This window comes from Hippopotamus amphibius, chromosome 1 (genome assembly GCF_030028045.1).
Source record: "Hippopotamus amphibius kiboko isolate mHipAmp2 chromosome 1, mHipAmp2.hap2, whole genome shotgun sequence".
Lineage (NCBI taxonomy): Eukaryota > Metazoa > Chordata > Mammalia > Artiodactyla > Hippopotamidae > Hippopotamus > Hippopotamus amphibius.
In genome coordinates, this window is record NC_080186.1 from 128,208,311 (window position 1) to 128,234,538 (window position 26,228).

The 26,228-nt window shown below is 56.9% G+C and overlaps 1 protein-coding gene across 1 annotated transcript in view; it reads right to left on the reverse strand.

The window, feature by feature from the left end:
- UNC5A (unc-5 netrin receptor A) overlaps nucleotides 1-17,487 on the reverse strand; it is a 60,773-nt gene extending 43,286 nt beyond the window's left edge. Inside the window, exon 1 of the mRNA XM_057747035.1 lies at nucleotides 17,418-17,487. Coding sequence (XP_057603018.1) covers nucleotides 17,418-17,487 — 70 coding nt within the window. The remainder of the gene's footprint in view (nucleotides 1-17,417) is intronic.
- Between the last annotated feature and the right edge of the window lie 8,741 nt (nucleotides 17,488-26,228).

The window sequence follows — 26,228 nt, forward strand, 5'->3', positions numbered from 1 at the left end:
TCTGTGCTTGTGCTGGTGCCGAGGAATGACATCACACCGGGGGGCTCCCCCACCCCCTCCATAGCCCCCAGGCCTGCAGTAAATCACCCTCATGCTTTAAAACAAATACTTCTTAATCACTAAAAATTGAAATGATTTCATGTGAAAATGTTAATGTATTCAGAATCACAGCCGCGCACTGCGTCTGACAAATTAGCACCCAGCCGCTGCATTGTTTTTAGCTACATTTATCCTGGTGACGAGACACACACACAAAACGGAGCAGAGGGGCGGAGAGGGCAGCTCCTGGCTGGGGGCGTGTGTGGAGGAAGTAGGGAGGGGTGGAGGGAAACAGAGTCCCAGAGGGCAGAGAGAGGCTGGGCCCTTTCCCTGACAGCCAGCCTGAGCCACTGCCCAGTCAGGGCCACGTGCCCCCAGCTGCCCTCGTCCCCCTGACCTGCCCTTTGAGGCTAGTCCTGGGCGATGTAACCCACACCAGGCGGGGCTGGCCGGCCTGGCGGCCATCTCCACGTGAACTCGGGCACTAGCAAAGCTGGAGCAGCAAGAAAGGAGAAAAACAATTTTTGGAGGAATGTGATGATTTCAAAAATAAGCAGGAGAATGTGGAAAACTGGAACCCTCATGCATTGCTGGTGGGAACATAAAATGGTGCAGTTGCGGAGAAAAACAGTCTGGTGATTCCTCAAGGAATTAGACCTAGAATTGCCATATGACCCGGCAATTCCACGCCTGGCTATATACCCAAGAGAGCTACAAACAGGTGTTCAGACAAATCCTCGCACACAAATGTTCAGAGTGGCATCGCTCACAATCACTGCAACATTGGAAACAACCCGAATGTCCATCCACCGATGAGAATGGATAAACCAAACGCGGCCCATCTACACACTTGGCCACAAAAAGGAACGAAGCACTGATACACGCTACAACGTGGATGGACCTCGAAAACACGCCAAGTCAGAGAAGCCAGACACTAAAGGCCATGATTCCATTGTATGATTCCATGCACGTGAAACACCCAGAAGAGACAGATTCATGGCGACGGAAGGTAGACTGGCGTTTGCCAGGGGTTGGGGGCGGGGGATGGGGAGTGGCAGCTAATGGCGTCTCCTTTGGGACTCATGAAGATGCTTTGGGACTAGATAGAGGTGATGGTTGCCCAACACTGTGAACGTACTAAATTGTGTGCTTTACAATGGGTAATTTTATGTGATATGAATTTCACCTCAATTATATATATAACAAAGTACTGGAGAAAGGTGTGAATCTCAGCTGCATTGGACTTCCCTCGCTCATTTTACAGGGTCGTATCTGCTACTGGGAGGAGGTGGGGGCAGCAGGCACTGAGCCTGCAGGGTGCTGCTGAAGGGGCCTGTCCTGCCTTCTCCCCACCCCTCCCTCCTCCCCGCCCGCACCCCGCCCCTGCTTTCCATTCTAAGGCCTCAGGACCAGCGCCAAGACAGCCCAGGCCTGGGTCCTCCTCCCCACCTCTCAAATGAGGCAGGGGAGGGCGTCTGGTCAGGGCCCACCCTCTGAACTCAGAGCAGGCCTGGGACCCAGGTCTCCCGACCCCCAGTCCAGGGTGATACACACCACCCTGGGCTCTCCTGTGCTGCACCCACGCTCCCGAGCCACCGTCCTCACCCCTCCTGGTCCTATCGGCTCTGCCGTCAGAGGGGCTTTTCCTCACTCCGCTCCTCTGACTGTGCCTTTCAGGAAGCCGAGGGGCCACACAGCATAACTGGACACAGATACCAACCACGCTTCTCTCCACCCAGCTCTGCGCTTCCCTGTGCCCAGACACAGTGGACCTCCACGAACCATGCTCCCTCCCGCCACCAGGCCGCTGCCCCCATGCCTGGCTCCTTCCGGTCACTCACGCGGGTCTCAGCTCGTATGGCACCTCCTCAGAGGGGCCTGACCACCCAGGCTTTCGTGCCAGCCAACACGCATCTAGCTCTGCCATGGTCACGCGTCACGTGACCCTCTGCCTGCCTTCCAAGTCCCACGAGCACGCCTCTGTATCTGGGTGTGTCTGCTTGTTTACGGCCAACCCCCTCCCGGCCCCCAGAATGGGAGTTCCTGGAGGCGGGGGACCGTGCTGGCCTTGCTCGCCGTACAGCCGTAGTGCCTGCCCAGGCACGCAGGAGGGCCTCATCGGCGCTTACTTCATGACAGATGTGTCCCCATCTTCCCCTGTCCCCCAGTCCATCCTCTTGGCTTCCCTCAACAGCTCACCAGGGCCCTGGGCCTTCTGGGCACCCCACCCCCTCACCCCGGGCATAGACCTGCCCTCAGAGCTCAGAGGGGCTGGGGCTGGGCGCTGGCCGGCGGTGGCCGCCGTGCAACTCGGGCAGTCACTTCCCCTCGGAGGCGGCCTGCAGAGAGCTGTGTGCAAGTGCTTTGCAGGCGGCGAGCAATCACGCTGGTCCTGGCCCTGCTCCCTTTGCACGGGCTCCTGCTCTGAAGCCCCCAAGGCTCCCTTTCTGGTTCTAATATCCTTCCCTTGCAGCTCTTCAAATTCCGAGTGGCCATTACATGTTGCCCACTCATCTCATCCCCGATCCCTCAGGCTGGTTTCATGCGTCCGAGCGCAGGCTCTCAGGCGGCAATTCCCGGCCCGGTCCCCATGCGTGGCCTCCAGGTCCCCCTGCAGCCCTGCTGCCGCTACCTCCTTCTCCTTCTCAAAACTGTAAATTCCTCCCTGGGCTCCCAGGCTCTCTCGCTGGCCTCCTTCTGGCTTCCTCGGAATCACTCCCCAAACCCTCCTTTTCCAGCTCAGCCTCAGCCATTCCCCAGTCACCCCTTAGAACGGGACTTGAGCTCGTGGTGTCCGTGACCAGCTCCTTCTGAATGGGCCTCTCATCTCCACTTCCACCCTCCCTGCCCCTCAAAGTGTCAGTCCCAGGTCTCCAATAAGCTTTCAGACTTTCCACCTGACTGGCTGCTGCCACCTTAAGTGAACAGGGGAGATCTAAGCCCCTCACACAGGCTCCAGAGCTGGGAGGGAGGAAAGCCGTCTGCAGAAGTCCTTGCTGCCCGTCACATATCCAGCACTGGGTGTGGCGGGTAGAAGGTGGTCCCAGTGTGCCGGGTGGTGGGGATGCACAGGCATTGGGGGTGCGTGGGACAGGGGTGTACACCTGCCAAGGTAGCAGCCAGCTCCCAGCCCCTGCCTGCCCAGGAAAACGGGTGCTCAGTGCCCAGATCTGACTTTTCAAGGAAAGCCCCAAATCTGGACTTTTATGTGAACTCTTTATTGTCTAGAATGTTCTGTCTGCCACCTAGGGGTTGCATGCCCTGCACGCTGCCACCAGCCACCTCTGGGTGGGTGCTTCGCCTGCATTGTCATGTCTTCCCCCTGAGATCCTGTGCCAGGCCCCCTTCAGGTGCAGGGCACTGAAATTAACCACACTGGCATAAACCTAAAGTGGGAAGTTCTCGGCTTAAGTGCCGGGAAGGCTGGGGGCAGCTCACAGGATTGAGAGAAAAGCCACGGGCTCCGGAGCCTCCAGGACTCAGGGCCATCCGACATCTCCCCCTTCTGCTTGTCTCTGTGTGTTGGCCTCACTCCCCTCTGCAGCCAGGCTCTCTCCATACGAGGGGGAAATGGCTGCCACTGGCCCAACATCTCTGCCTGCATCTTCACAGCTGCCAATCCCAGAGGCAGAGAGGGTGACTCCTCCATGTCCAGGTGGGAAAAGCCACGGGAAGGCTCCTGATTGGCTCAGCCGAGGTCACGTGGCCACCGTGGACCAACTGCCATGCCTAGGATTTCCACTAGGATTTGCCAGCCTGGCAGGTGTTTCTAGGGGGAGGATGGGCCCTGTGATTAACAGTCCCACCAGGACCACATGGTGTTGGAGAGGAGGTCACCTAAGGAAGAGTGCTGTGCTGGTGAGAATGTGTTGAGTAGTCAAAACAATGAACACCAGAGAAACTACAAAATCCCACGAGGTCTGGGGTCAACCCTCCAGAGAGCCGAGTTCCCAATGGGTACTGCACACAAGAAACTTTTCAAGGCCAACCAGTAATGGTGGGGCTGAGAGTGGAGCCCAAGTTAGTTGCAAAGCTCCATCCTTTCCCCTTTACCACGGAGCCTCACCAAGGCTCCAGTCCACAGTCTCCCTGACAGGTCCCGACAGGGTCTGTTTCAATAGCCCCACTGACGGGGAGCTCCTTGCCTCCCAAGGCCACTGGTCTCACTGCTTGTTAGGAAGGTCTTTCTCAGCCTCTGGTGTCTCTGACCTGCTGGTCCTGACTCCACCCTCTCAGGCTACACAGAACAAAGCAAATCCACTTTCCCCTCCTGCTTTCAGTGCCTTCAGTTACATAGGACAGCCCCATCGTCACCCCGACCTTTGGAGGACTTCTCTCCTAGGACCTGATTTTACCTCTCCCCTGGTTACCCATTGCATCTGCCAGCCCTGACCACCCCTGTTACATCCCTTTTGCTTCACTTGACCAGAGCCAGCTTCCGTTACTTGCGGCCCAAGTGCCTGACGGATAGGGTCTGGCAGGGTGAAGCACACAGCTCTGCGGAGCGCTCTTGCTCTTTCAGCTTCTCTCCCGCTGCGGCTCCCCGTCCATTTTCTGTTTCTGACATCACTTCCCCAGGCTCAAAAGCTCTGAATCATGTTTGCCTCTTTCCCATCCCTCACCCCCCACATGCAACATCCAGAGACTCCTCCCTCCAAACGTCTCCCACATCCATCTCTCTGACTCCATCCCCGCTGCCTGCTCCCCGAGAAGGGAGGCCTTGTCATTTCTTGCCTGGATGACCGCTGCAGCCTCCTGGCTGGTCTCCTTGCCTCCAGCCTCTCCCTGCTCTCATCCATCCTCCATGTGCTGTCAGATTAATCTTCCTTAAACACCGCTCACCGCCTGTCACTCCCCAGCTCAATGATGTAGCCAGCCCTGTCGCTCACTGGTCCCCCACAGGCACCGTCTGCTTCGGCCGGGCTGCGCCTCCCGGCTCCCCTGTACACACGCTGTCACCAGGGAATGCCTGCGTACTCTTCCCTCTCCTTTCACTGTCTGGCCAATGCCACCACATGCTCAGGTCCCAGGCAGAGTCCCTCTCCTCCTCTGGCTTTGGGACACCCACAGTTGGGAGTAGAGGAAGAGGGGTGGCCAGGGACCAGCCTGAAGCCTCGATCCAGCCTGCAGGTCAGTAGATGGGCTGTCCTTGCCTGGCCTCTTGAGTGTTGCTGTGGCCCCTGCCGCCTCTCTACTCTGCGTGTCCTGGGAACCCACCCCAGCTTCCAGGCTGTCAGGAGTCATACCTGGTCAAGTCCTCCGGGTGAGTCACCTTTCACGACATCAACCTTCCTTCTCAAGCCCTCTCGTGAATGCTCATCACCCCAGAATGAGCACCTTCCCAAGAGTCTAGATCTGCAGGGTCCTGCCTTGATGCTCTCTGCCAGTGCTGTCAGCCAAGAACTCTGCTTCCCCCGCCGCCACTTCCAGGGGGGTCACAGAGGGAGGCCAAGGGTGAGCATCCCCCTTGCTGTCCGCACAGCATCTGCAGCAGCTCCCATCTAAGGAGCGTTCACCCTGGGCCTGGCATTGGGCTAAGTGTTCCACACAGAATAACCCACTTAACCCTCACAACCTTACGAGGTAGAAGCCTTTCATTATGCAGATTTTCTGGATGAGGAAACCGAGGCACAGAGAGCTGAAATCACCTGTCTAAGGTCACCCAGTTTAGGATTCTAACTGTTCCAGAGCCCCGACTCTTAACCACAATCCTCTAGTGCCTGATTCCCCACCCCACAGCTCACCAAAGAGCTGGGGAGGTCAACGGGTCCAGCAGGGAGAGGCCTAAGGAGCCTTTGTCACTCCCTTCCTGTGACCACTTCTTCAGAGGGCTGGGGTGACCTGGGAACAGCGATGTTCTGGGGCCAGCTCATCCTGGCTTAGGAGAGCCTGTTGTTAAAATTTCTGGAATTTTGCAAGCTGGTCAACATCACATTGGTAGCTTGAAATAGGCCACCGTGGGAGTACTTACACCATGGAAATTGGCAAATCTGTCCCACAGCTCTCTGAGAGAGCCAACTGTTAAACATTTACCAGCACATCACTGCTGGGGAGGGGATGCTGACCCCCTCAGAAGGGCATCCTAGCCTATGGGTGCCAGGCTTCAGGCAACTCACACCAAAGACAAGCCCCCCAGTGGAGCCAGGAGTCTTAAAAGAAAGGGGTCTTGAGAGGATCGGGTGAGTCTTAAAGATGGACCTCTGGCTGTGTGATCCCAAAAGATCTGGAGGAAGAAGGACTCTCAAAAAGTGTCAGGGCAGCTGCATGACATCTAGGTAGGCTCCTATTCTAACCAGACATGCCCTACATGGAAAGATGGCCCCAAACCAAGGACAAAGCCACCAATGAGAGGCTTGGACCAGAGAACCATGCAAGGAAGGGTAAGCTCAGGTCCAGCTGAGGCTTGTGGGAAATGCCAAAGCTACATGGGGCAGGAGGGACTTGGAGGAGGAGGACCAGGAAAGGGTGGACCTTCCTAGTGGTTGAGGGGGGTGCTGGAAAGCCGGCCTCCACACCCCACCAGTTTACACTTGAGGACACTGAAGTAAAAAGGCAGGACAAACACTGGTAAGAAAGCACTGAAGGCAAAAGGCGAGATCAGGGCAGGCCGAGTGGTTGTTGTGAATGAATTCAGGTCTCTTGGTCCTAATAAATCACACCCCAGGTCCTGCTACAGGCACCTGCTGAAAACCAGTGCTGATCTCTGAGAAAGGAGTGGGAGCGGTCATGGGGCAGGAGTTGCACGAGCTGTGGCCTAGTTTTCAAAAAAGGAAGAAAGCTGTATTTGGTGAATGCATCAATTAGGTTCTTTGAGTGCAAGCAACAGAAATCTATTCTCACAAATTTAAGCATAAAGGGGGATATACTGGCAAGAAACTGGGTTGCTGAGAGAAGGGAAAAGAGGCTTAAAAAGTAGGCTCTGGGGACATTTCTGGTAGTGCAGCAGTTAAGAATCCATCTGCCACTGCAGGGGACACGGGTTCCATCCCTGGTCTGGGAAGATCCCACATGCCACAGAACAACAAAGCCCGTGTGCCTCAACTACTGAGCCTGCGCTCTAGAGCCTGCGTGCCACAACCACTGAGCCCATGTGCTGCAACTACTGAAGCCTGCACGCCTAGAGCCTATGCTCCACAAGAGACGCCACAGCAATGAGAAGCCCATGCACCACAATGAAGAGTAGCCCCCGCTCACCACAACTAGAGAAAAAAGCCCATGCAGCAACGAAGACCCAACGCAGCCAAAAAAATAAAATAAAATAAAAATAAAAATTGTATATATATTAAAAAAAGCAGGCTCTGAAGCAGGAAAGGAACCAGGATAGGGAAATTACTAACCTGTCTCACTTGGACCCTGCTGCTGAGTTGAAGGTACCTGCTGAACACCAGCTGAGGCTGTACCAGGGGAGAGGTCAGGGGGTCCTGGTGGGACTGGGAATGGACGCTGGACAGGCACAAAACCCAACAAACGTCCACCTGAACAGCCACAGCCTGGTGAACCAGATGCAGACCCCAGGCGCAATTCTGATAGCATTTCTCAATCAGCTGTAGATGACCAAGGGGAGCATGGACATCAAGAGACATGCTGGGATCCCCAAGGACCTGTCACACCAGACCAGCTTCCCTTATCATAGGGTTACTCTTCTGATAGGTCAGGGCTGGATTGGAAATGGCGTGTCTGGATTTCAGCCAGTTACCTGATAAAATATCTCAAGATCAGCAAATGGAGATATACGAACCAGGTGACAGCACGTTTAAGGGATTTAAGGGAAGGCAAGACCTTCTGAACGGCCAGCATTGTTTTCTAAGACAGCGGATTAAATGGCTAATGTCATGCAGACTTGGGTCTTCACCTTTCAGCCTCAGGCTGTGTCCTTGGTGCTAGTCAGCATTTTTAATTAAATACTTGGGTAAAATGCACTGATGACATACTGGTCAAATCTGAGGGTCACGTGCCCATCCCTTCTCCATGGACAGGAAGCTGTGTGTGGTGGCAAACAGCCTGGGTAACAGGACAGTGACATAGGTGGCTTGGGCCCAAGCTAACCTGCGCAACCATAACCCCTGGCTGTGGGGACTGACTCACTCTGACAGCACTTGCGTTGGACCAATGAGGAAAGACCAGGACATTTGTTGGATGGCTAAGGGAAGAGAGAGTGTCTCTTTCCCCTTGGATTAGGCCTGCAAGGATGTAGCCCTGATAACTTCTGGCAGCTACCTTGGGACTGTGAGGGGAAAGGTTGTTGGAGAGTGGCACCAACATCCCCCACTCTCCTGCCAAAGCAGCGAAGAGGGATGAATCCTGGTCACACTGTTCTCCCCGGATCCAATCATGCCTGAAGCCAGAGCTACCCCTGGCCCTTCAGTTACATGTGGCAATAAATCTTTTTTTTTTTTTTCTCCCCTGCTAAAGTCAGCTTGGGTTGAGTTTTCCAATATTTGCAACAGACATGCTTAGTATCCCATGCTAGTCCACGGCAGGGCACTGTGGGGCAGTGGGATGCCCTCTTGGAACTGACATCCAGAGGCAGCTAACAAAGATGCTGGGGATAGAGAAGGGGGCTTGGAACCCGCCACATGAGGAATAGCTAGTGGACAGGAGGTGCCAGGCCTGGGGAAGGGCAGATGGGGCCCTGTCTTCTGGGTTCTTTTTTTTTTTTTTTTTTTTTTAATTTTTTATTTATTTATTTATTTTTTATTTATTGGCACACGGGCTTAGTTGCTCCGCAGCATGTGGGATCTTCCTGGAGCAGGGATCGAACCCATGTCCTCTGCATTGGCAGGCGGATTCTTAACCACTGCGCCACCTAGGAAGCCCCCGGGGCCCTGTCTTAAATAACTGAAAAGGGAGACGCCACCCTGTGTGGCCCCGGAAGGAAAAGCCAAGAACTATCTGGGGGAGCTTACTGGGAAGGATTCCACCTCATGTAAGAAAGTTGCTTTGAACAACCCCAGCCACCTGAAGATGCATGGCCCTGGGCAAGTTGGAAAACTGACCCCCAGGGGTTTTTATAGTCAAAATCCTGTGGCTTGGACATCCCAGCCTGCACCGCGGTGGTAGGGTGGTGCGAAGGGGCAGGATGTACGGGGGTGGGGGGGGAAACAGGCTCTGGGAGGTCAGGGAATTAGCCCAAGACGATGCAGAGAAGCAAGGTCCCCTGACTTTCTCCAGTGGACTTTCAAATCCATGGGGCACCAGAGAAACTCCTGACAGTAAATGGACACATGAGACCTGGTTCTGCTCTCTGCTGGTGTGGGTGGGGGAGGTGAGGCTGAACAGTAACAAGGTCCCAGCTCTGCCACTTCTCTGAGCCTCAGTGTCCTCATCTAATAAGTGTGACGAACCTCACCTACCTCCTGGGTTGTCCTGAAGTTCTGATCAGATGATGCAGGCAGAGCCCAGCCCCGGCCACGGTTCCGACCATCACCAAGGCAATTAAGAATACAAGGTTTCAGCCACCGAAGCCTCCTCCTTTTCCCGCCCCAGGCTTCAAACCTCTTAGCAGAAGGAGAATGAGTCTGGATGTCAAAGACCTGGGTTGGAACCCCGGGCCTGCCGACGATGCCCATGGGGGACCTCGGGAAGCCGTGCCCTCCCTCATCTGTAAAATGGGACGGACCACAGCGGCTCCCTGGAAGCCTACAGGAGATGCCCGGGAAATCTCCTCCCTTCCGCCGCGAGGTCAGCCCGGGGACTCTAGAAACGCCGCACACACCAGACCGCCAGAGGGGCCCACCGCCCGGCCACGTCTCCGGGGCCCCGCGGAAGGCGGCGGGGTGGGGGCTGCAGCCGGGCGGGCGAGGGAACCTGGGAGCGGCGGAGGCCGCCGAGCCGCCGTGCCCGGAGGCTGGACGCCTGCTCCCCGGGCGGCAGCCGAGCGCTCAGCCAGCAACTTGTTAACAGGCCCCGAACAAAGAGCCGCTAATCCGGCGGGCGGCCGCGGGCGGGCTGGCGGGCGGAGGGATCCCGCCCCTTCCCTGCGCGGCCGCCGAGTTCACCGCGCGCTCGGTACCCGGCGCCGGGCGGAGGCGCGGGCGGGGCAGGGCAGGCGCGCAGCGCCCCGTCTCCCCGGACGGCCCCGGGGCGCGCCCCTCTCCAGAGCCCCCGCGCGCGGGCGCCGCGGCTAATTGCTCATCCCCTGGGCCCCGGCTCCCATTGGCTCGGGCACCTGCCGCTACACGGCCGCTCGTGTGCCCCGCAGCTCGCCCGCCACACGGGAGGCTTGCCTCTAGCCCGGGACCCCCGCCCGCCAAGCTACCCGGACAACGTGGTGGGGTTGAGGGGAAGGCTCCGGTCACGCTGGGACGCTAAGGAATCACTCCTACCTGCGAGTGCCTGTCATTCCCCCCCTTCCCCGCCCCCATTTGGTGATGGGGTGGGAAGGGCTGGAAAGAGGTAGATATGGGAAAAACCAACAGCCTCTCAACTCCATCTGGTCTCTGCTCCAATAAGGAGGGGGTAGGGTCTAAATCGAGGTGTATCTCCCTGCAGGCTCTGGGCTGGACATGCTGGGGTGGGGCACGGGGAGTCCCACCTGCCACCCTGGCTGTGGAGATATATGGCAGGGGTGGAATACGGGGGCCAGAGCTCCCTCTCCAAGGATCGATCCAGACTGACTCCCCCTCCCCAAACCTCAGTCATGTGTTAGCCTGGAGCTCAAGGTGACCCTGAGCCTTCCAGAGGGACACAGCTCTGACATCCTGGCATAGGGAGGGGCTGCATCTGGGGGACTCCCCCATCAGAGCACTGGCCCTTGGTGCTCTGACCATGGCCCACTCATAGGCAGGGAGTTCAGGGTCCCTTCCCCCATCTAAGTGGGACCTAAAACTTGCCCTTTGTGGCCTCCCCTGGGGAGCAGCTGCTTTTTAGGCCTCTCCTGATGGCTGTGAAGCTCACTGTCTCCTCCGTCTCAAACAGGGCTGGGATGGCCCAGCCAACAACTGCACCTGGAGAGCGGGAGGGGCAGGGGATGTCCATGTGCCCTGCCCCTGCGTGTCAAAGGAGGCAGAAAAAAGACACCGGCCCTGTCCCCCATCCCCGGATGGAGGCCTCCTCTCAGGCCTCTGCCCTCTCGCCTGGACCCCTAGCGGCACCCTCTTCCACAAAGAGGGCACCAAGGACTCCCTCACTCCCCATATGAGGGGATAGACGATGCCCTCTGCCATCCCCACCTCCAGCAATTGCTAGCGTTTACTGAGCACCTCCTGTGTGCCAGGATTGATGTGCATCAGTCCACCTAATGCACACAACCGCCCTGTGAGTTAGGTCCTTGTGTGATATGGTAGAGACAGGAGATGCAGAAGTACAGGGAGGAGCTCGATCCACGGCCAGGACTAGGGGGAGAAAGGGGCTGCCAAGCGCACAAAATGCAAGGAGGCACTCACTCCCAGGGGCTGACCCTGCACTCACACGGCTTAAATTTTGCATCCTGGGCCCCTCCCTTGCCTCCCCCTAGTCGGAGCCCTGGTCCAAACCCAGACTCCAGAGCCTGCCAACTCAACCATCCTATCACCTCCTCCACGTCCCTGGGTTCCCAGGGGGCCCAAGGCTGCCTGCGGCATCTGACATCAGTCCCTGGGAAGAGGGTGGGCCTCAGGCGCTGGAACCCTTAATTCCTGGGGGTCCTGAGAAGGCCTGTTTTTGCCACTGGCGGTGTTCACCAGCTAAACCAGGATGCTGCTTCCTTGCCTGGGCGCTGGGACTCACAGGTCCCACCTCTGTCTCACGGTCACCTTTGGCCCTGTGGCAACAGCCACCTGGCTCCAAGGCAACACAGGCAGCTGCAGCCAGCGTGGCTGGTGGCTTTGGCCGGTGTGAATAGCTCCTGGGGGAACCTCTGCTGGGTGCACGGTCCACCCCAGGCTCATAAGGCAGCTTCTCTGGGCATAGCCCCCAACAGTCCTCAAGCCCAACCCTTTAGTATACAAAACTAAAGGGTTAAGTGATTTGTCCAAGATCACACAGCAATCAAACCCCAGAGCTCGAGGCAGAACTGAGTTCCACCCAGGGGCCCCACCCCGCTTTGCTGCCACGTTCTGTGTGTCAGAGCCACTCATCAGCACACAGTTTGAGCACAAGCTGAGCCCAAATCATCACCTTCACAGAACCCTCAAGCAGAGCTCTTTGTACAGTGGACCAACTGGTGTCTGAGCCAGGCCCTGCAGGGAGTGATGTGTGTACAGATGGGGGGTGGGTAGGGGGCTTCTTCCAATTAGAAGCAATGACTCCTCCCGGGGGCTCCCACCTGGGGCTGAGACAGCAAGAGTTGAAGCAGCTGCTACGGAGACGTCGTCTCTCCTCTATACGAGCTTGGGGCCTGATGCAGCCTGAGACCCCACCCTGTCCTAACTTATGTTCCTTCAAATGCCAGGGAAAATGGAGGAAGGAGGCACATGGGCACCTGCTCCATGTCAGGGTCCACCCTGGGTGCTCTACGTTGCCCGTCAACTTGTTACTATAACCCCAGGAAGCAGATGTGACCCCATTCTACAAAGGTGCAAACAGGCTGGGGAGTAAAAGTGACTCATCCAAGGTCAGGTGGCTTAGACTGAAACAGGGCCTGTCTGCCTCCAAAGCCCTGCCCTTCCTACTCCACAGGAAATGGGGGCCAAGCTTCCCCAGGAGGCAGGAGGACCCTTTGATGCCACGCTTATGGGAGCAAACAAGAGGAACGGAGGGCTGGGCCAGCAGAATTGACTGCAGGAAGCTGGTCGCCCATCCGGGTGGTAAGGACGGTCAGGGCCCAGAGGCTGGGCTCCGCTGGGGCTGAGCCTCAGGAGCCAGCAGCCCTGGGTAGGTGCTCGCAGAGCCACCAGTCTTGGTGTCAACTCTGGCCCTGAGGATGGGGGTGGGGCCCGAGGAAGAGGCCACCCGGACAGATTGTCAGGGTCAGGATGGGTAACGCCATAGCTGGGTGACCCACAGCCCCACCTCCCAGGGGCTTGAGCTTGCAAGTCTGGGGGCCAGAATGACTTTCCTCGCTTGAGAAGACACCCACCTGGGAATATCTCGGCCTGGGGGAGCTGCAGGTGGGCAGGGAGGTTCCTGCTTCACACACATGGGCATACCTGTGTGAGGGACCCACAGACACCCAGGATCCCGTGAGCTGGTTTGCCATCTGTGTGGGGGGCATTAGCTAGATGGTCCCCGCCCTGGACAGGAGCCACCTCCAGCCTCCCTGGAGCAGGACAGACTGTGCTCAGGTACAGGGATGAGGAGGGCTGTGGAGGGAACAGAGAAAACGTCTCTCCTCCTTCCTAGCCGCAGCAGCCTTCCCCACCTAGCCAGAGAACCTGAACTCACGCAGAGGAAAGAAAGAGAAAAACTAAGCACTTGACTGGCTGTGACTCGGAGCGTGCTGGGGGCTGAGAACAGGGTAGCAGTGCCACAGACAATGGCAGTACTTGTGGGAAGCACTGGCGTGAATGAGGAGGTGGCTCAGGCCAGATGCCTCTGGCGGCTGCCCCCGGCCCCACGTGCCTCTCCAGGGCTGAAGAATCAGCACCTCTGTCCTGTGGCCCACTCAGGGCTCACTGCGGTGCATGGCCCCTGCCCGGGTCTTCGGAGGAGTTGGGGAGGCCTCCTGGGGCAGCTGGATTGAGGCTGGGGGCTGAGATAAGCAGAACAGTGGGGACTGGCAGCAGCAGGGGGCTTGGCCTGGATCTGGACAGAGCTGAGAACATAGCTGGGGTATCGGATGGGGAGCGTGGCTGGCTGGCCGGGTGGACACCAGGTTCTGCGAGGCAAGGGAGGTACCGTGTGGGGAAGCCAGAGCTTGCCTGCGGTGTAGATGTCCAGCCCACCAGCCGTCAGAGCCAGGGAGACACCCAACCTGTCAACACATCCGCTCAGGGATGTGTGGTGATGCAGGTGTTTCTCTAAGGGCTCCTGGGCTCAGGGTTCAGACTTCACCTGCTGGAACTGGGGTGCCACGGAAGGCTTTCTAGTGGGTTCAAGCCGGGGCACCAGGGGCCTTAGTCTAAGTGGAGGAGGCACAGGAAGGGAATGAGTGGGAGTCCATGTGAGAAAGGTGAGGGAGAAAGGGCTGGGGAGGGAGGGGACAGAGGAGGAGCGGGACGTGAGCAAGATCACAAGTAGGGCTAAGCTGGAGGACTTGGTGACACATTAGACAGGAAGCGTGAAGGAGATGGTTAGAGCCAAGAGAGACTCTCAGGTCTCTAGCCCCAGGCTGGGGGCAAAAGGGGAGGGGGGATGCCAGGGCCGCAGGGAGGAGGGGACTGAAGGAAAGGGTTGGCCTGGAATGAGCAGGTGCACGTACGTGAGACAGCACGCGTGCGTCTGTGTGTGTGTACATGTGTGTGGGTGCATGCACACACGCGTGTGTGTACACACGTGTCTCAGGTGGCAGCCAAGTCCAGCGCTGGGGCCTTCACCTGAAGTCCCGCACCCCCGGCTGAGGGCAGCTGCTGCCTCTGAGACTCTACGGCTTGAGTCCGCAGGTCTGGGGCCCAGAGCGGCGCCAGGCAGGAGGCAGGGATACAGGAGGGGGGGTCTTGGCCCCTGGCGGAGGCCAAAGTTGGCTGCTCCTAGGAAGCAGGACAGTCAGTGCCTCTTAGTTCGGTGTCTGCTACCTGGATCAAATGCCAATCCCCAGACTCCTAACAGAAGCCCCTCCCAGCACAGGCAAGGAAAAGCAGGTGGACCAGTCAGAGGGCCAGCCCTCTCCTGGGAGTGCCTGGGGGGGACCCAAAGAGCAGACCCCCGTCCCAAGGTGGGGTGAGTGACAGCAGGGTATCTCTTAGCCCCGAAGAATTAAGACACCCTCCCAGCAACCAACTGCTCCAGCCTAGGGGTGGGGGGTGGAAAGAGGGGTCCAGGATCAGCCCTGAAGGTGGGGAAGGGGCCTGAGGAAGGGGCTGCCGGGACAGACTGCTGGGGAGAGGATGGACAAGGCCACGGCTCAGGGATGCCCTCAGCCCCACCTTCCAGGACACGCAGCTCCATGGGGGCCCCTCTCCTCAGGAGTGCAGAGATCTGAGACAGGGAAGCCGACAGGTGTGTGCGGCCCACAGGGGCGTGGAGGCAGGTGCCAGCTGTGTGACTGGGTGTGAATGGGAAAAGCCTGGGAGACGGGTCCCTGTGTGTGCGGGCACAGAGAGGGCCCACCCGGGTGAGTGTGCTGAAGGGACGGGCTTTGTGTGATATCAGGAGACAGAGGGTGGGTACCTGGCCTGGGGAACAGGAGGCTTCGGTCATGCTGGCCCCCGGCGCCCCCTGCCGCCTGGCTGGCCGTCCCTCCCTCAGCCACTCACAGACACATTTTTCACTGGTTGCTGTTGCCAAGGAGCTGAATGGGCGGTGCGGGAGGAGCCGGGGTCAGCGCAGGGCCAGCCTGCTGGGCACATGTGCCCGGAGCCTGTGGGGGCCAGCAGTAAGGGGCCCCAGATGGCAAGAAGGGCCCCATGCCCGTCAGCAGCCCCTCACATGGGCCTGAGAGTTGATGCCCAGAGGCACGCTCTGCTTCAGGGCAGCCATGCGGCATGGGTGTCCTCCGGTGCCAGCTCCCTGGGCAACCTTGCACGAGGCCCCAACAGGTGCCCTGAGACCCAGGGATGCAGTTCCCCCACTCTACGGCCTCCCAAGGAATCCACACAGCACCCCCCAGGCTGCAGCGCCCTGACTCACCAGCACCCGTCACTCTCTCATCTACACACTCTCACCTGTGCCACTGCTCACAACCGTTACACACGTACGGTAGGCCCACCATCACACACGCTCATCTGGCCACACACATACCAAGGGGGTATGTGTGTGGCCAGCCCCCACCACGGCCTGGGCACACATGCCCACCCACAGCCCTCACATGTGCTCACGTGGGCAACATGCAGACATGACCACACCGCTCTCTCGCGTGCATCCGACGCGGTAAACAGGCCCTGGGCCTCTACTGGGGATCCAGCAACACCTCCCGTGTGTGCGGACCACGAACACCCCCGGCTCACCACGGTCCGCGGTGCAACCCGTACCCCTGAGTGATGCACACACACCCCTAACACACGCCCCGTGGCAAGGCAGCCTCTCAGCTCAGTCCGGATGAGGACGGGAGGTCATGGGCCAGAGGGGTTTGTGAAAGTGAGGCTTTGGTTGGGGGGTGATGGGATGACGGAAAGGGAGAGAGAGTGGATAGGATGAGGTGGCGGGAGGACTGAGGCGGGCAGGATGGGGAGGGCGGCCAGGCAGTGGTGGAGGCAGGATGCAGTACGCAGAGACCCTTTAAGGAAACAGCCATCAGCCTCGATCATCAGGCTGGTTTCTGAGCCTTCACTCATTCATCTCTAGTAGTCGGGCTTCCCGTCTCAGGGACCCCAGTGCTCCCTTCTGACACCCCTGGGATAACAATGGCCTGGCCGGACTGAGCAGCACCCCCCCGCCCCCGCAGGGTCTCAGGGCAGCAAGAGTCAAGAATTGCTAGGGCAAGCTCCGTGTCCCCTTGATCACACAAATGACACTCCCTTCCCCCACCATACACATAGACACTCAGCTCTGCTAAGTGCATGGAGGTCGGGCAGGGATCAGAAGGCCCCCCACAACTCAGCCCAGGTGGAAGCTCAGGGAGAACAGACAAAGGATGCAGGGGAACTCCCCCCGCCCCCAGGAGGTGGGCTGAGGGCTAAGTTATGGGGCAGGTGAGGGTGGCCAAAGGGACAGGAAGGGAGAGAGAGGGCTGTACAGAGAAAGGTAGGGGGGAAGCGGTAGCGAATCCACCGCACACAACTCTGGCCCCCACGCACCAGGAAGGCCAGAAGCCACCGTGCGGGCCAGGGGCCCTGGCTTTCTGACTGTGCGGGCTGCAAGGGCTGGTGGATGCGCCTCCACGCCTGAATGTGTGCGTGCGCGAGCGTGTGTGGCGGGGACAGAGGAGGACACTGTGTTCCGGACGTGGGCAGAGGCCAGGTGCCAAGCTGGGAATTGTGAGTAGCTGTTTGGGGCAGATGCTGCCGGGAAGAGGTATCTTAACCCCCCTCCTCAATTTCCTGGGCACTTGGGATGTGGTCAAAACCCTCTAATCTGCTAACCGGCAAAGGCAGACTCTCCGCGGCGTTGATCTAAACCCCCGGCCCTGCTGTGGGGACGGGCAACCAGCAAACTTCCCCCGCCTGGAAGCGTGGGGCGTCTACACTCTCCGGCCCCACGCGCTGACAGCTGCTGCTGGACTTGGCAGAACCCAGGCTTCCGGGGAAGCGCGCGGGGAAGCTGCGCAGCAGCGAGAGGCGGCCCCCGCGTCCCGCCTCGCAAAGTTTGGCCCCGGGGGGCTCCCCGCCGGGTCCGGCAGTGCAGGTCAGGGACCCCCCCCACAGCAGCGAGCGTTCGCGCGCACGGTCCCCCGCAAGCCTCCCTAGGGCGCGCGCGTGACTCACCCGAGCCGCGGAGCCAGGCGGCGAGGACTATGCCCAGGAAAGCTGGCCACAGGCCGGACCGGACGGCCATGGCCGCGGACGGGCGGGCCGGGCGCGGGGCCCCGCGGACGAGAGGACGCCTTTCAGCGCCTCAGCCCAGAGCCCCAGCCCCGGGCGCCCCCGGGGCCCATGCCAGCGGACTGCGCTGCCTCCGGGCGGCCGGCTGCGGGGCGCACGCGGCGCGTGGCTCCCCTGGGCTCCGGGAGCGCAGCAATGCAGCCGGGGCGGAGCGCAGCGCTAGCCGCGCCGCGCGCCGAGCCAGCCGCCGCGCGGAGCCCGCAGCCGGGGAGCGGGCCGGCGGGCGCCGCAAAACCCGGACTGGAGCCACGGAGCGGGGCGGCAGCAGGGCGGGGCGGGGGGAGGAAGGAGGGGCCCGGCAGCCCCGCGCCGCGCGAGCGGGCCACCCCCCAGCTCCGGGGATCCCTCCCGGCGATGCCCGAGGCTCCCCTGGGGAGGGGCCGGGGTGGTGGGCGGGGAGGCCTCCCACCGCCCCGCGCGATCTCCAGGGACCGGCCAGAAGTCTGAAACCCGGAGTGGATCGGTTCTCCGGATCCGGGCTCTCCCGGGCCCGCTAGTCTGCGCACAGGTGGCCCGGGAGGGGCCCGGGGCTGCGGCGACCCCGGCGCGGCGCCAGGCTGCAGACGGCGGCCCGGGGCAGAGGTGCCCGGGGTAGGTTCCGCTGCAGTTCTCTACCCCCACCCCACCCCACTCCCCGCCTCCCGGCCGCTCTCCGAGGCTGTCAGCGTGCCGCGGTACGCCACCCAGCCCGTAGCCTGGATAGGGGACTGCGGGAGAGCGTCCGGGTCCTTGCCCGCGCGTGGAGGTACGCGGGTAGGCCAGACTGGGAGCCGCCCGCAGTCCCAGCCACGCAGCCTGGTGGACCTCAGAGTGACCCCAGGTTTTCATAACCCCGCGGCACCGTTCACCTAAGGAAAACAACCCTAGGATGCAGCGCAGCCGACAGGGCGCGCGGTGTTTGCGCCCCGAGCGCGCACCGCGCCGGCGACGTGGGCGTGAAGGAACCTACTGGGCTTTGGGAGCTAGAGAGATCTTGGGTAGGGTCTAGGAGCCTCCACCTTCTAGCTCTGTGACCTTGGGCAAGTCACGTTGTCTCCCGGAGCCTCCAGCAACCACGGCTGCAGGAGCCTCCTGTTCCCCACCCCCATCCCCTAATCGGGTTAAAATAAACAGAGGGTTGCCTTGAAGGAGAAAGGAAATGACAAACGCGCACCAACGTGCACAGGGAGAGTGGTTAGAAAAAGAGAGGGTCCTACTCTGGGTCGGGAGGAGAATGAGGAGGGTGAGGGCACAGTCGCAAACTAAAACGCCTACAGGGGCCAGTCGATAATATAAATTGATGCTGCATGCTGGGCGGTATAAGAATGGTCGTCGCTTCCACAAAGAGATATGAGCTCTCCTATATTTCTTGAAACAGGAGGCCCTCTCTCGGTATGTCTTTTGTTTCCCACTTTTGATAGAGAAGGGTTGTGAGAAATGTTTTGCTTTCCTCTTTACTGTGAAAAGCATCAGCCAATGTCCAGATGCATATCTATAGATGCTGGGCTTCAGTGCCAAGGAGGCAATGGCAGCTCTGGGGACTGGGCACAGGGTCCCATTTCCAGGCACAGCTGGCTCTTCTCCAGGTGCCAGTTTGGTGGGGGGTGGGGTGGGGCCCAGTAGGGCCACATCTTCCAAATTTTCAATAGAAGCCATTTTATCAATATATGAAATTTTCTGATTTAATTTTTTTAACCAAAATATTTTTTAAATTTAACTTCATGTGAGCCCAGATGAAGATGTCCACAAATATCCACCAGCTCTGGGTTTTGAACTCTGCTTTGGGGGTTGCTTGTGCATAGACTGTGTCAAGGGGCTCTGATCTACCCAATAGGAGTGTGTGTGTGTGGGGGGAGGTGTGTGTGTGTAGGGTGTGTGTGTGTGTGTGTGTGTGTGTGTGTGTGTGTGTGTGTGTGTGTGTTGGGGGGAGCAGTGTGCCCAGGCTGCTCTCTCTGACATTATGCCCCACCCTACTGCCAGGAAAGAGGTGGGTGAGAGAGGTGAAACAATAGCAGGACCTGCATTCGGGGCCCCCAATATGGGGAGATGATTAGGAACTGGGATTTGGGCACTGGAAGGAAGTAGTTGAGGATGAAAGACTGGCATTGGGGCTGGGTTATAAGATGATATCATAATGGTTTGTGCTGGACTCTGCTGTGTTTGTCTACATTTATAATTTGGTTTGATCCTCATGAGAAGTCCTGTTAAATAAACATTATTATCCCCATTTTATAGATGAGGTAACTGAGGCTTGGGGAAGGAAAGTACCTTATGCCCAGCGCCAACCTTATTCAACAATTGCAAGGTTAGCTGAGATGACTCTGTACAAGGTTCGAATTCAATGTCCATGCTCCTTACATTTCCTCCTGCCATTTTTGCTCTGGGATGAGGATCTGGGAATGAGGTTTGGGGTACAGGAAATGGAAGATTCTCTTTCTCTGTTCAGTTTGGTTGCTCTGGTCATTTCTCTGGCCCTCTCTCTTCAACCAGAATAAGATGGTTTGTGTAGCAGTCAAGATAGACTAGGTAATGTTGTGGTAACAGTCCCCAGGTCTTTGTGGCTCAAATCAACAAAGTTTTATTTCTTATTTATCCATCATGGGTCTGCTGCTCCAGATCTTTGTCACTCAAGGACCCAGGCTGACAAAGCAGCCACTCTCAGGTGAGGGAGAGGAAACACGGGTTCTGGAGGTACACCCGCCAGCAATCAATGGCTCATCTCAGAAATGACACACGTCACTTCCGCTCACACTTCAATGGCCAGAGTTGGCCCTACAGCCCCACCCAAGAGGACAAGAAAGAGCATTTCTATCACATGCCTGGAAGGCAGCTGCTGAAATACATGGAAAGCATGTGGTGCCGACCACAGCCTCCAGGCCCGGCATGAGCCACCCCTTCCTACACTGCAGCACTGCCTGGGCCCTGGCCATGGTGGCCTCCCTTCTGTTTCTCCAGCATCCAGGCTCACCCCAACCTCCAGTCCTTCCTGTTTGCTTTCCTGTCCCCAGATCTTCACATGGATGATTCCTTTTAGTCACTCAGGTCTCAGGTCAGCTGTCCGCATCCAAGTGGTACTCAGGACCATGTCAGGAAAAGGAGCAGGGATACCCTTGAGGAGACAGGGGAGTAGACATCTCACCTGAATTCTGCTTAAGAATCCAGGTTGGAGGGCTGCCAGGAAGGGCTTATCTCAGACCCAAAGGTTGATGGCCAGGTAGGAGGGCCACTGACATCTCCAACCTCTTCTGCTCTTGAGCCCTAGACTCAAAGGGAAGGAGGAGCCAGATCCTGCCTAGGGGGGACCCTCCTGCAAGTGTCTACAGCTCCCTTGCAACATCCCAGAGACAGGGCACAGGTTTCACCACCTGGCCACAAATGTCTCCTCTCCTCTTGTCTTCTGGGGCCACATCAAGCACGTCTACCACTTCTTTTTTTCTGTTATTTCAGAAGACTTCCATTTCATTTACATCAGAGCAAAGTCTGGGTCTACCCTGGATTTTCTCCCTCCAGTAATGCTGTGCTGGCACCTTCGACACCCTGGCCCCCGCAGTGGGAGATCTCCAATGGGACCAGCCCTCTGAAGGCATCTCCTGAGGGGAACTGGCACATCTCCCGCCCCTGCAGCCTCGTGCACTGCGCAAGCAGGGTCCCAGCCAGCTGTGATCGTGACATCGTACTGTTAGTGCCCACCAGACTGAGGGATCTCAGATCTCGTGGTGAGGCCACTGCTGTCTTGGAGACGTGCCGGAGCACCTGTAATGATGATGAAAACGCACCCCTCCAGGCCCTGCCCGGTCCTGGTTCTAACTCGTATGTCCGGGAAGGCGTCTAGGAATCTGTGCTTTTACCAAGACCCCCACCGTCATCCCCTACCAGCTATTTTTACTGGTGCCAGTGGTCTGAAAACCTCACTTTGAGGAACACCACTTAGGTCTTTGCCATGGGTGCTGCCAACAACAGGGTGTTACCCATCTTACCCAACAGGGTCACTGGCTTTCTGAATTTAAATTCAGAGACTTCAATTCATCCCAGTTCTATCCCATTGTATTCCATCTAACCCCTCTTTCCCATGTGGAGCCGTCTCAGCAACTGGAGGCTGTCAGGCAGGGGACTTGCTATTTTCTTCAGCTTCCTGTCATATCCAAATGAGACTGGGAAGTCATATGTACTTTCAATCAAGTCCTTACTAAACAGGCGGCTCAGAGCAGGACCAAGGACAGGTCTCAGCGGCTCCCCACTCTACACGACCTGCAAGTTGCACTGGGACGATGTCAGCTTCTCTTTCATCCACTGGGAAGCCTCTGATCACACCATCCTTCAGCTCACGTATAACTGCCGCATCTACAAAATAAGTGGAAATACCCTGCCGAGCCCCAGACTCATGAGGCTCCTGCTTTGCTCTGATCTACCAGGCCAATAACCCAATCACACAGGAAATTAGTTTGGCAGGAAGGACTTGTTCTTGGTGACCCCAGATTGGCTCTTGATGGTCCCTGCCATGATTCCAGCATTCATATCTGCCCACTGCTCAGCATCTAGTTTCTACTTTCTGAAAACAGCATCTTCCTATCTTTCCTTTGAGGGATCACCCCTCCCCACCATAAGTGCATGAGCTTCATGTGGGGGCGACCCCACCCCAGTTCCAGAGGATGGCACAATGCTTCAGGGCACACAGCATCCTATTCCCTGAACAGAGCAATTCATTCAAGGATGAACATGTGACCTGAGCCAAGCCACCGAAGCTCATTTCTAGGACTTTGTTGGAACTCAGGAGAGAAAGAATTTCTTTTCTTACTGAACTTGAAGAAGCAAAGAAGTGATCCTAGGGCTGCCAGCAGTGATGAGCACGTGCCTGAGACTAAATCTTGGGCAGAGAAGAGCAGAGACTGGAGAAGAGAGAAGGGCTGAATCCTGGTTCTTCATTCAACCCCCCTGGATCCAGCTGCTCCTGAAGCTACCAGATCCACCCCTGGTTTTTCAGTTACATGAGCCTGTTTTGTTGTTGTTGTTGTTTAAGCCCATATGGGTTTCTGTCATTTTCATTTGAAAGAATGGTACAGAATCATCCTTTATAAAAATCTGTTCTAGAGCCCTGCCTAAGATAGGACAAGCATTTATTAGTGCCTAGTGTTTGTAAGGCTTAATGTTACCCATTGAAGGAAACTGCGGCCTGTGGGAGAAGACATAAATATCCTCCTAGTTGTAAGTTAGGATGTAATGAGAGCCTAGTCATAAGACAAGTGACTTATGTGTAGGGGTAAGAGGGGAGGGAGAACTAGAAACATACCCCTTCATAGGACCCCCAGCAATATCTGGACCAATCCCTTCCACGCAGAATACCAACATCCACTGATGCCCTGAATCCAACACACACACACACACACACACACACACACACAGCATGCAAAATCCAGTCTCTGCTCCTAACACAAATGCACTTCCCACACCCAGCTCACACAGATGCACACAATCAATAATACAATCAATCAATACTGAATCAATATTGGGCACAGTCAATAAAAACATGCGTTTTTTGTATATATTTACATACATGTAAAACACTTCCAGATAGTCCCACTTCTTTCTTGCACAGACTGTTTTCGTGTCCATTCTCCACGCAGCCCCATGCTACTGAGAGTTTCGTGCCTGGGACTCGCCTGTGCCTCAGCGCACGAAGTGAGATCTTCTCACCTCGGAGCTTTCAGGACCACGGACAGCACCTGGAATCTCTTGCGACTCACCACTGCCCAGCACAGCACTAAGCTCCTTACCTGGTTTATCTCTATCAATACTCACAACCCCTTATGCTGTTATCATCCTCATTGTGTAGATACAAAAACTTGGGCACAGAGAGGGGATGTACCTTGCCCTAAAGTCACTCAGCTTGTAAGGGATGGGTTGAGGATTTAAACTCAGAGGCTGCTCCAAAAATGTTTGCTGAGTGATTGAAAGAACGTTCAGTCTAACAAATGGTTTTATTAGAGACACATGTTCCTATGATGTATATGCTATTTTACACACACACACACACACACACACACTCAGAAACACACACCCAGAGATAATCTTTCCAGCTCCACGAGCTCTATGGTATCTCAGACACAGAGGTTTCCTTGGCTACACGGCCCCCATTTCTAGTGTCCCCACTGGGCGCTCTCAGGCAGGCTTGAAGGTGAGGTGTTGCCTTCTGAGGGGCCTGTGTGAAAAGGAGGGGGTGGAGAATCATCAGGAAGGGGCAGGAGGAGGTGAGGAGAAGGAGGAGGAGGAGGACGGGATTGGACCAAGTGGAAACCTGGCACCATGCCCTCTGCAGATGACCTGATGAGCATTTTGCAGAGTTAATTTCATTAGTGTCTCTGGGAGATGAACAATTAGCAAGATGCTCTGATGCCTTTAAAAGCTTAAGAGAGGGAGAAGGATGCCTTTCTGGCTTCCCCACCCGACCGCAGTGCCCCCCCCCCGCCCCACCCCCATTCTTTCTCTGTGCTCCTTCCATCTCTATCTCCATCCCCCATGCACTCTCATTCCATCTTCCCCTCCCCTGCCATCATACCCTCACAGAGTCACTTATACCCCCCACCCCACCCTGCTCCTTGGCCACCACAATGGCCCCTCCCTCCTTCCAGGCTCCCATCCACCCCTTGGCAGCCCCATGTTGGACCACTGCCCACAGAGCATCAATTGGTCCCCTGTGTTCTGATCACTCAGACACCCAGGGCTGGGGCTTGGCACTGGTCCAGTCCTGCAAAGAGGCAGAGATTTTCTTTGGCACCAAAAGGGCAGGGCCAGGTAGGGAGTCTCTGTTTTTTATGGATTTTGCTACCAAGTCCTTGGCAACTCCCAGAGGGGGTTATGGTCCCTGACAACTTGGAGCTCCCACTGCAGTCCCAGGGCTGATCTGGAGGTAACTTTCTGCCTCCTCCCTGGGACTGGGAGGAGGTTGGGGCTCCCTGAAGGAAGGCCCAGGTCAGTGTGGCTCTACTGAACAGGAGGAAAAGGGGGCTCCAGACACTTGGGTCAGTGTTTGTTTTAGGCTCCAGCCTCATGGTCACACTCCTCATTGTGTCTTCTCTAAGTCCTGGTCAGTTGGATGGGTTCTGGTCCAGCAACCAGATTCTCCCCAGCCACTTTGGAGTGCCTTGGGGCTCTCATATAGGGAGGCCCTGCTGGCCAGGGCCCAGCCTTTGTGGGTTGAGATTCCAAGTTCTCTAGGACTAGGTGGGGGCTCCAGGCAGAGCCTGTCCTCTCAGATCAGGTGATCCCTTCCACCTCAGAGCCCTCCCTCAGTCAGGGCATCAGAATACCCTGGGAACTTGCTAAAACCCAGATTTCTGGACTCCTTCCCAAGTTTGCTACAGGTTCTCCAGGTGGGCCCCAGAGATCTGCATTTTAAGAGGTTTCCATCTGGGCCCTCTAGACTGGGAACCACGGCACAGGAGGTCAGGGGTCATAGGCCACTGGAGCCAGAAACTCTCACTCTACATCATGAATTCTCAACGGGGGCAGTATTGCCCTGGAGGGGGCAGGAATTGGTTCTTTGGTGGCTGGAGGTGGGTGAAAAAAAATCTGACTCTTTCTCTATATAAAGAACAGATCTATATACAGTACCTAAAAAGACAGTGTATCTGTGGTATTACAATTTCAGAGAGGGAGCGATTAGGGGAAAAGATGTCTATTAGGCTCCTTACGTGGGCAATAGTGAAAAATAGGTTGAAAAACACTGCTCAATACTGAAAGGTCCTAAGAAGCATGAGAGCATAACACACCCCTAGCATGCCACACTGGGACACAGGCACACGCACACCCGGGTGCACACACGCAGTCACTCACACTCACACACGTCAGCATACTCTCCACACAGCGCGGTGAGAGGCTTCTCCTCACACATGTGAAAATACACAGACTCCCATCCTCACCCTCCCACACACGCACCAGGAGGCTCCAATAACACTGCATTAAGTGAAGAGGAGACTGGGTTAGGATTTTAATAAGCCTTTAAATAAATAAATATAGAAACCCCCCTTTACCAGGGCCTCTGTGCTTCTTATTCATGTGATATCCCTGGCCTCACGTTTTTTGAGAACAGAGTTGTCTCCATGCGTGTGGGCACATTTCTGAGATGGTGTGTGTTCTGTGCACGGCTGTGAAGGAGCAAGTGTGTGCCCAAGTGTCATGCACAAGTGTCTGTGAGGTGTGTGCCAGGGTGGGGTGCTGTGGGTGATAGGTCAGGAAGGGGTGTGTGTGTGCGTGTACGCATGCGCTCCCATGCACACACACTTGGGGATGATTCTGGGGTTCTTAGCCAGACGCTGGTCAATTTCCAGGAAACCTGATCTCCAGATTTTCCCTGTTCATCATTGTTTTGCTCACTTTTGTCAACACGTAGCGCATGGTCCATAAATATGTGCTGAATGAGCGAGCGAACAAGTGAGTGTAATTTACAAGGCATCCTGACCTCTGTTCTCTGAATTAAACTTCATAAGTTGCCCCATGTCCTAGGTCTCACTGTGCTCATTTTGCAGATGAGAAAACTGAGGCTCAGGGAATTGAAGGCAGCACCCGCACCATCACTATGCAGTGAGTGGTAGTTGACAACAAGTCTTCTGGTTCTCAGGCTTTAGTCAGGGCCCATTGCTACCCTGCAGGTACCGGGGAGACCCAAGTAGAGTGGCCCGGGATCACTTCCAGAAGGGCTGCTGGGGAGGTGGCCGTGAT